The following is a 10,194-nucleotide window of genomic DNA, read 5'->3' as shown; positions in this document are numbered from 1 at the left end:
GGTGGGGTTCAATGTTATCAACGTTAGTGTCAGGCAATGTTCTGGTGTCTATATTTCTCCAACGTTCATGGTACATTTGGGCATGCTCAAGAGAGTAGGGAAACTGTCTGTCTGTTAAGGGTTGTTAACATGAGAAGGATTGTGATGGAAATGTTGAGGACAATCATGGTGGTGTCCAATGCAATTTGCTATTTAAACTTCTACGAAGCATCCCTGTATGTATTCAGAACAACTGACTTTCCTTTGCATGTGTTTGCAACAGATGCTACCCGTGGGCCAATATATAGACATCTTTTCGCATAACCCATTGTAATCATATTTTGGTTATCATTCACAAACATAATGTTTTTGATCTTGCCAAAAGTCATATATTCACCTTATAAATGCTGAGAAGATACACACTGTACAGCTGTGTTACAGTTTTTATATTGCTGTAACACACTAGTATACACAATTATGACATAGAGAGAATCTCACCCATGTGTCGTTTGATATCAGATATATCACTAACAGTTGTTAAAGTTACAAGTAACATGGCTTGTCCAGGATGTTTTTAGTTTATCAATGAGTGCCTAAATATGTAACATCAGAAGACACAAGGATGAGATTCGATATTATCATAAAAAAGTACTCTTCATCAGTTTTCAATGCAAAGCATACATCTCTGAACACGGGACTACCATTAGATTTGCGGTGCAATGATGTGACAGCATTGTGACATCATCAGTTTTTTGACATCATAGCATTGTGACATCATCAGTTTTTTGACATCATAGCATTGTGAATCATGTAATAAATGATGTCAGTCCATTGTACAAAATCTACTGTACAAAAAGATATCTCCCAGGATATCGTCCAAGATATCGTTTGATCTCACTCATGCAATTTCGTCTGTGGAACACAATCTGGGACAAAAAATCAGGTATTATACAGCATACACCTTCTAAATATCACATTAAGATGTGATCTGTTATGTATAATTTATTTCATATTTATATTCACAGTTACATATATACATGCAAAATAAGTGATCACAGATGCATAAACACATATAATTTCATGGACGGAGTGTATGTAAACTGGAATGAAAACATCAACAATAATGCTTTGAAACTGATAAATAATTAAAAAGCAGTTAACAGAATTCTAAAACCTGATATTCCAGGAATATAAAGACATGGTATGAGACAAGACACCAAGGTAAGACACCATGATATGCTGGGACTGTGCTAGGTGTTATTTATCAGTAGCATCTACCTCCCTCAGTGAACACATGACAAGAGAACATACAGTGTGTGAGTATGGTTTTACGCCACTTTGGCAATATTCCAGGAACAACACAGCTGGTGACACCAGAAATGGTCTTCACACATTGTACCCAGCTCACACAGACACAAGCATCACATAGCATGTACAGCTTCTACATACCCCAATGGGTGTCAGGAAACACACTGTTCAGAGAAATATAATACTGTATATTTTGGCTAGTATGAACTTGGATGAAAGACTGACACTTGTGATGTCGTATTTACGGGAGTCGGTTCTTCAGTACAACCAGTTTAAATAGAAAAACTAAACATATTACTGATATGAAAAATTTTCACATGCCACTGTAACGGAAATTGACTTGTTTGATGTTTCCATGAAAAATGTTATCACTTAATCTTCATTTAACATCTGTGAATGACAAACAGTGATTAAAAAGTCTGACAATCAAAGAGCAGTGTATGAAAAATGCTAATAAAGCCAGCCAGACAACAGGACTGGCAACTTCAAAATGTTACCAGCCCGAAACAGATTGAACCAGACTAGACAATAAGATATTGTGAATTTACTCAGATGTATCTAACATCTAAATTTTTTACCAGATCATCAAACTGGCTTACTGTAGCCCATCTCAGGCAATCAGACGTGCCTTATTTCATGTACTGCCATGAGTCATTTTATTGTCCTGCAACATATATAAGATCTGTAAAACTTCAAGTTTATGGCAAATATTCAGAGATATGTCTTCATTTAACTTTGTGAATGACAAAGAGTTAATGAAAAATCTGAATAGTCATTTTACAGTTTGCAAAACAGAAAAGATCTGTAAAACTTCAAGATTATGGCATATTTTCAATGGTATGTCAGAAGATCATGTTCCCAAGAAAACCAGTAGATCATGTTCCAAGGTTTTAAAGCTCGCTGGTGGCTGCAGATGGAGAGTAGAGTGCAGCTGTCAGTGGTTGATGCTGTGTAGATTGGGGGGACTCTGAGGTAGGGGAGGCTGGGCAGGGGGTAGGATGTGACCTCCTTTCCTGGAAAGCAGCATGATCTCCTCCTTCAGGGCGTCAATCTCCTGGGCCTGCAGCTGCACTAGCTGGATGAGGCGCTGCTTCTCATTGAGGTCAGCCTTGCGCTGGCCGGTGTACTCCTCGCCCTGTGAACACACAAATCATAATATTGATAACGATGATAATAACAATAACAGTTTTTTTGTAGAGTGAGTGAGTGAGTGAGTGAGTTGAGTTTTACGCCGCACTCAGCAATATTACAGCTATATGGCGGCGGTCTGTAAATAATCAAGTCTGGACCAGACAATCCAGTGATCAACAACATGAGCATCGATCTGCGCAATTGGGAACCGATGACATGCGTCAACCAAGTCAGCGAGCCTGACCACATGATCCCGTTAGTCGCCTCTTACGACAAGCTGAGTCGCCTTTTATGGCAAGCATGGGTTGCTGAAAGCCTATTCTACCCCGGGACCTTCACGGGTTTTTTGTAGAGCACTAGACTCCATGCAATAGTGCATATTCAAAGCACTACAAATTTGTTTAACAGAAACATGCTTTCCTGTAAAGAAATGTTTTGTGTTTCAACCTGAAAGAGTCTAAACAGGTAGCAGTCCTGAGTTGAACAGGAGGATCATTCCACAGTCAAGGGCCAACTGTGCTGAAGGCCTTGTAGCCATAGGTTATAAGTCTAGTGGAACTAAGAGCCGCTGTGATTCCTTTTACTGTAGCATCGTATTTGGTTTGTACGGTAAGGGAATGGTCACAGCTCATAATTTTCACATATTTTATAAATTAAGTTCCAGTTGTGCTTAATTGGCTAACCACATAATGCTTTAAATGTTCTTATCTCCAGATCCCACAACAAAGCGTCCAACTTTCACTATGAGACTAGTAACAATGTATTATCATTATGAATATCTCTGACCTTGTATTGTTGGATATGGTTTAGAGTCAGGTACAGACTAAACAAGCAATGACAGAGTGGACACCAGAAATGGGCTTCACATATTGTACTTTTTGGAGGAATCAAGCCTGGGTCATCAGTATGACAAGTGAATGCTTTACCACAAGGGTACCCCACTGCAGTCATCACATCATATAACTACAATTATGCACTTCATACACACAGTCAAAGTAGAGTTCAGCAGTCTACTGTCATTTCACACAGTGATCAAATGCTTACCAAGTTCTTCTGGCGAGAATCCAGTGATGACTCCAAGTCCTTCTTCTCTGTCATCAGCATGTTCAGCTGCTCCAGGCGGTTTGTGTTATCTCGGATCAAATCTGTGATTCGACTGCGCTTCTCAGCTATCAGTTTCTGAAAGTAATTAATTATCTACTGTCAGATCTGCAAATCACCTTTTTCATAACTGACTGAAAATATTTTAAATATTTCTGTGCAAATGGGGTGTGGTTCAGTGACAATGAGTGAGTTAGTAGGACCCTATATTTCCCTCAATACAGTACTCACATCCCAGTGAGACAGCTCTTCGGCACACTGTATCTCAGTGATGTGGCACTTCTCCTTCAGTTCCTCGATGTTGCGGTTCACTGTCACAGTCTCCAGCTTCTCCAGGTCCACGATGCGGCCAAACTTGCTGACCATCATCTGGTTGCACGTCTCATCCATCTCCACAATCTTCTGCTCAAATACCTTGCGGTCTTTGATGAGCTGCACATGCTTCCGGCGTGACTCCCTGAGACAGAAAACCTCATGTTACACTCCAACAATCCTCAAAGTGTTATCAGTATTACATGTGACTTGTTGGTTGGTTGGGTTCTTGTTTATTGCCACACTGAGCAATATTCCAGCTATATGGTGGCATAATGAGAAAACGCTATAACCACGAGGCTACCCCAACATCCCTGTAGACCAGAAGGTGAGGGGGTTGTTTGTTGCACAATCTATTCCAAGCTTCAAACAAATGTAACTATGAATGAGTTTTGGTGTTTACGGCTATTGTCAGTCACAAATGTTGTTCAGCACTTCATGTATTCCATGGCAGTTTCCCACTCTATGATGATGCAGTTCATGTATACAAAGACTGTTCCCCATTCTTTCATGAAATATTTACTGATAGGGAAAATATTCCAACAGACATGTTATTACAAATGAGTCAGGATAAGGTAAAATGAGTGATATAAAGATGTATAAGTTCTAATAAATGCTTCTAGTTGTACATGTTCCTTTATTTGTTGTGATCAGTATATAAGGAGAGTTTACTAACTTCATCTGTTTTTTCTGCAGGAACTTCTCATGCTCCAGCTCTTTGATGCGTTGCTGTAGACGAACAACGCCATTGGACTCGAACACCAGGGTCTGGCTCAAGTCCTGGGGCAACACATTGTTCACCATGTACTGGATCTGGTTCAGCTTCAGTGTCACCACCACATCAAGCTCGTTCAGCTTCTGCTGTTTCTCAAGCTGGAAACAGATAGAAGACAATCAGATGCAAATTTGGATAGCTGTTGTATCTAAAGAGTTAGTCAGATGTACAGCCCTATATAGAGGTTGGTCAGGTTAGCAGTCAGAGAGCTAAAGATAGATATATACTGTAAAATCATTTATTTTCGCACGGCTTAATTTTCGCGGAAACAGAAAAATTGACTAATTCGCGCGGTTTAATTTTCGTGCATCATCAAAGTACAGAAATCACGAGAGTATAACACAGGTAACTGTAAACTGTAAAGAAAACACTGACCCTAGCTGTCGTCCTGTCACCTGCCTAATTAGCTGGGGAAACATGGGCCTTCCGCTACGTTGAGAGATGCAATGGAGCACTGAAGAATCCATGTTGAGATTTGCGTAAGAAATCATTGACCTATGTGACCTCGACCCATGACGCGCTCAGCCAATCAGCTACTCAGAAAGCTCTGTGCACGTGTACCAGTATTGTCAAACCACTACATGCGCAATGGATTATCCAGACCTACGACAACATATCCAAGAGGAAGGATTTAATCCAAAGCGGATTTCGCCAAGCTGGACTTTCGGACTAATTCACTAGTAGCAGGTGACCTGACATATTTAATTTAGTAAAGTCGTGCGTATCGTGTCAATCAGAGACACTGAAAATGACATGTGTTGAATCAACTATTTAATTTGTTTTTATGTATCTTTTTGTTTCACTGAGTCATGAATGAATGTATATCAAAATTATTTGCGGAGGTTTTATTTTCGCGGATAATTTTTTTGTGCGAAAAGCGCGAAAATTAACCCCCCGCGAATAATAATGATTTTACAGTAATTGTCAAAAAACAATCAGATGCAGTCATAGAACAATGAAAGAGTGATCAGAGGCAGTCAGATAACAATCAAAAAGAGGCCAATGAGGTAACAATCAGACAGATAACAATCAGAGGGAACCAGGTAACAATCAGACACAGAATAGGCAGAGGCAATCAGAGAACTATAAGAGAAAGAAAAATCAGGGGCAATCAGAAAAACAATCAGACGCAATCTGAGAACAATTAGAATGATCAGAGGCAATCAGAGAACAATCAGAGGCAAACAGGGAACAATCAGATGCAGTAAACTATCAGAGGGAGAACAATCTCATAACAATCAACAGCAATCAGAGAACAATCAGAGGCAATCAGAAAAAACAAACAGATGCAGTCACAGAAAAGGGTCACCCATTTTCTTCTGGGGAGTTCATCAAGTTTGTACATGTGTACTAGGGAGACTGTCATTGATTGATTGACATGACATGGGGCGGGGCCAGGCAGGGGTAGTGTGTCACTTACTTTGTACATTAGAGGGGGTCATGTACCTGCTTCTCAATAAAAATCATCATCATCCCCCCAAGTTATGAACAACCCCAAAGTTAGGGCTAAAAGACTGAAAATCTTCCTACCTGGAAGGCCTCAAGATCATTCTGTGCTGTCTTTAGGGCAGCATCAATGACCCTGGCCTTTTTATTGAGACCCTCCAGTTCCTTCTTCATGGTGTCCTGGTTCTTCTTCTCCTCAGCCAATGCTTCCTCCAGGTCCAGCTTCTTTTCACGCAGCTGGCATGTGTTGTCGTACAGAGTCTATAAAAAAAAGTCAGAGTATAACCCACAGATTTAATCAAGAACCAGACATACCAATCCATCACCAATAACTAGTGGCAGGGCTGATGACACATAATCAACCAATCAAACCAATCCTATCTGTCACATTCATCTATCAGGGACTTTTACTGAAAAGTCCAACAATGGGACACTGTGTGTTACTACGTGAAGGTGCTTACAATCAGATGTTTAACAATGGTACCAACCTGGTCACAACCAGGAGGACACACATCCAGGTCAAATCCTCCAGCTTCCTCATCAGACTCCTCATCTGACTCCTCCCAGTCAGACTCATCATCAGAGTCCTCATCACTGTCCTCGTCAGAACCTAGACACAGATGTAAGCTGTGAGACAGAGACCTGTCTTGTTGACACAGGCATGTGATGTATTATCTCCTCTGGATGAAGCACAGGGAACCAATCTCTTCATATATTTCATTCAAGTGATATACCAGTAAACCTATCACATCTCATAATCCTTTCAGGTGATACACCAGTAAATCTATCACATCGTATAATGCTTTCAAGTGATATACCAGTCAACCTATCACATCCTTTCAGGTGATATACCAGTAAACCTATCACATTGTATAATCCATTCAAGTGAGATACCAGTCAACCTATCACATCGTATAATCCATTCAGGTGATCTACCAGTAATCCTATCACACATATCACACAACGGGGATACAACCCTGACACAAGTGAAGAGGTTACGTAAGAATTTTTTTCTGTAGCACAATTTTTGCATGACATCACACTCTAATGATGCCATTCTCTTACAACAAAATAGTCATCTTTTGTTGTAAAATGAATAAATTCACTTGTTTGTTGTAAATGAAAAAATAGTTTCTTCACAACATGACATAACTGAAAGTTCATCAGTGATCCAATCAAATAGTTAGAATCTCAGGTCAAGTCGTTACGACACAAGTCAATGTGATAAGATTCTCATGTGACGTACAAGATTAGTATGCCACTACCCATACAATGACCATGTGGGTAATAGATGGGCAGAATTCAATTTCAAACTTAATCTACTTGACATGACAGTGCAAGAATTGCCTGCAGCATTGCTTAAAATATACCAATATTCTTATAATGCTTGTATTATGACCATAACATTACACAACCAGGGCCAGGCTTACAATGTGTTATCTCATCACAGTCATCAGTCTCCTACAGTTGGCGGATTTCTTGTAATGTAAACTATGGTAGTACATGAGTGAGTGGGTTTAGTTTTACATTGCTTTTAGCAATATTCCAGCAATATCATGCAAGGGCACACCAGAAATGGGATTCATACATTCTACTCATGTTGAGAACCAATCCCAGGTTTTTGATGTGACAAGCAAACACCTTAACCACAGTGCCTCCTCCACCACCCCACAATGGATATAGGCAAAACAACAGGACCACTAATTTCTGTTTACAAAAGCTGTAAAATGTTCAACACATTTCAGTGAAAACAAGCAATTTTGTTTTAAACATAGTTTCCTGCATACCGTCTCCCTCTGCAGTCTTCTTCTTTGTCCTCTTGATCTTCTTCTTGAACACCTTGGTGAGGTAGTCAGCAAACTTGTTGTTGTCTCCGAGGGAGGTAACAAAGGTGGCGTGTAGAGTTCTCTCCTTCTCCTGCAGCTTTTCAATGTCCTTCTTCTTTGCATCCATCTTCCCTTGCACCTCCAGGATCTGAAAGCAGAAGCAGATAAGAAAGGGACATACAGATGACAGATGGTCATAAGTGAGACTAGCAGATCTTCAGGACTACAGTAATGGAGGAAAGAATGTATGGTGCCAATTCCTGAACTTATACACAGAGTGGGATGCACATATTCTAGCCAATCAAGAAACCAGTGTACCCATGAGTTAGTCCAGACATAACAAATTGCAAATGAAAATCCACAATTAGCAGATCCTGGGCCCCGTTTCACAAAGCAGTCAAAGGGACATACCAGTAACTGACGTAAGTCTGTATTTAATTATGGGAGTTACATCAATCATTGCATGCGCCTTGTGACAAGTGGTCCTGGTCCTGCTAAAGGAGATGATGTTGGGACTCAGTGGTCACTGTGTAGTCCATACATACAAACCTTGTTCTGCATGTCCAGCTTCTCCTGTTGTTTGCCGGTGACCTTGGCTGCCAGGACATCCTCACTTTTCTCATACTCTTTCAGAAGGACCAGCTCCTCAAACAGTGTCACCTGTCTGTAATAGATTAACACAAGCATACAGATACATGGCTTATATCACATTGATAGCAGCATCTGAAGGACTAGCTCTTTGAACAGTGTCACCTGTCAGTCACAGATGGTGTCAACAGTTTGGTACAGTGACATTGCGCTATCTCCCACTACACAGATACCAACACCTAAAGGAACAGCTAATGAAACCAGCATCTTGCAGCATCTGCAGGAGTCAGTGACTCTTTGCTGCTCCAGTAGTACAAGAGTGAATGAGTTTAGTTTTGAGCAACTTCTAGTAATAGTCCAGCAAGATCACAGCAAGGGTCACCAGAAATGGGCTTCACAAATTATACCCATGTGGGGAATTGAACCTGGAACACATTAAGCACTAGGCTACCCCACTGCCTTCAATACTACAAGAAATCTCTGATGAGGATGGAGGGTTGAAGACATTACAACAAATGGCTTCTCTGTCTGTACTCATGTAGGGGATACTCTTAATACCTTTAACCACTCAAACTCCCCATCACCTTTCCACTTCATAACTCAGTGGGGAGAAGAATACACAAGATCCTCTTACCTGAGATCAGCATTCTTCATGACAATGTCCAGCTCAAACTTGTCATGTCGGAGGAGACGGAGCTCAGCGTCAAAGTTCTTCACAAGCTCCTCTATCTTGTTGAGGAGGTCGTCCTGCTCATATATAAGTCTGAAACATACAGCAACTTCCCAGAGATCCAAATTACTCATGGAACAGGTCAGCAGTCTGACCGTTTCAGTAATTGTATTCTGAAGGACTCGGAAACTGAAATCGTAATATAAGAATGCATTCTATTTGTGATACAGACATTGTCGAAGGTCTTAAACTTTCAAATGGATATGAAAAGGGCTTAACAAATGTTTAAAAATACCATCATGAGAAACCATATACTTCTGGATTAAACAATCAGATCATAATGGCACACCCATTACCTATTTAGTTATCTTCCTTAAGGTGGAAGCCACCTCCATGGTGTAGCAGACAGCATGGATCGTGGGTTTGATTCCTGTCCGTGTCTTACCAAATGATGTACGTTACAATATGGTACTTGTTGGTCCCTGCCTGGTACTCAGCACTAATGGGTACAACAAGGACTGGTCACCTCGGAGTCAGTATAATGTGTCTGTGTGGGGTATTCAGGCTTAACTGAGGCATGGTATCTCTAGCACTATAAAACCAGTTTAAGTCGGGACTACTACAAGCAGGCACATTGTCATATAAGCGAAATAATCTTAAGTACGACATTACTCCCCATTTCACCTCACCTCAACTCACCTCCTTACGGGGAGTTATAAAAGTACTGGTTCATAGATATACTGTGTGAGTATACTGAACTACCTTACATTACACAAGTATACTTAACTGTCTCTGTTCTACCCTGGGATACTTTGACATAAAGCCTTACCTGATCTCCTCTATCTGCCTGATCTGCTGCTCCAGGGGAGACAACTCTTCCTCTCCCTCTCTGTCTGCACTGACTGTGGATGACTCAGTTTTTGGAGCACTCAGCAGAGAAGACTGCTTGGCTGCTGGAGGTGGGGAAATACGGTGGTGTGTGGTCGAGGCAGGAGCCTAGGGTCAAGACACACGTCAGGATTTAGCATGATAAAGAGAATTCTAAATCTATGTGGATA

The 10,194-nt window shown here is 40.8% G+C and overlaps 1 protein-coding gene across 2 annotated transcripts in view; it reads right to left on the bottom strand.

Annotated features, from left to right (window-relative positions):
- Positions 1-966: 966 nt before the first annotated feature.
- Positions 967-10,194, bottom strand: part of LOC137289896 (cilia- and flagella-associated protein 44-like) — a 46,959-nt gene continuing 37,731 nt past the window's right edge. For both annotated transcript variants that reach the window (XM_067820885.1, XM_067820886.1), the window contains 10 exons: positions 9,966-10,132; positions 9,101-9,229; positions 8,428-8,542; positions 7,840-8,026; positions 6,541-6,662; positions 6,137-6,313; positions 4,508-4,704; positions 3,751-3,976; positions 3,463-3,597; positions 967-2,422 (listed from right to left, as the gene is read on the bottom strand). In XM_067820885.1, coding sequence (XP_067676986.1) covers positions 2,222-2,422; positions 3,463-3,597; positions 3,751-3,976; positions 4,508-4,704; positions 6,137-6,313; positions 6,541-6,662; positions 7,840-8,026; positions 8,428-8,542; positions 9,101-9,229; positions 9,966-10,132 — 1,656 coding nt within the window. In that variant the 3' untranslated portion in view covers positions 967-2,221. The remainder of the gene's footprint in view (positions 2,423-3,462; positions 3,598-3,750; positions 3,977-4,507; positions 4,705-6,136; positions 6,314-6,540; positions 6,663-7,839; positions 8,027-8,427; positions 8,543-9,100; positions 9,230-9,965; positions 10,133-10,194) is intronic.

This window comes from Haliotis asinina, chromosome 1 (genome assembly GCF_037392515.1).
Source record: "Haliotis asinina isolate JCU_RB_2024 chromosome 1, JCU_Hal_asi_v2, whole genome shotgun sequence".
Lineage (NCBI taxonomy): Eukaryota > Metazoa > Mollusca > Gastropoda > Lepetellida > Haliotidae > Haliotis > Haliotis asinina.
This window is presented reverse-complemented; position numbering and strand designations above follow the sequence as displayed.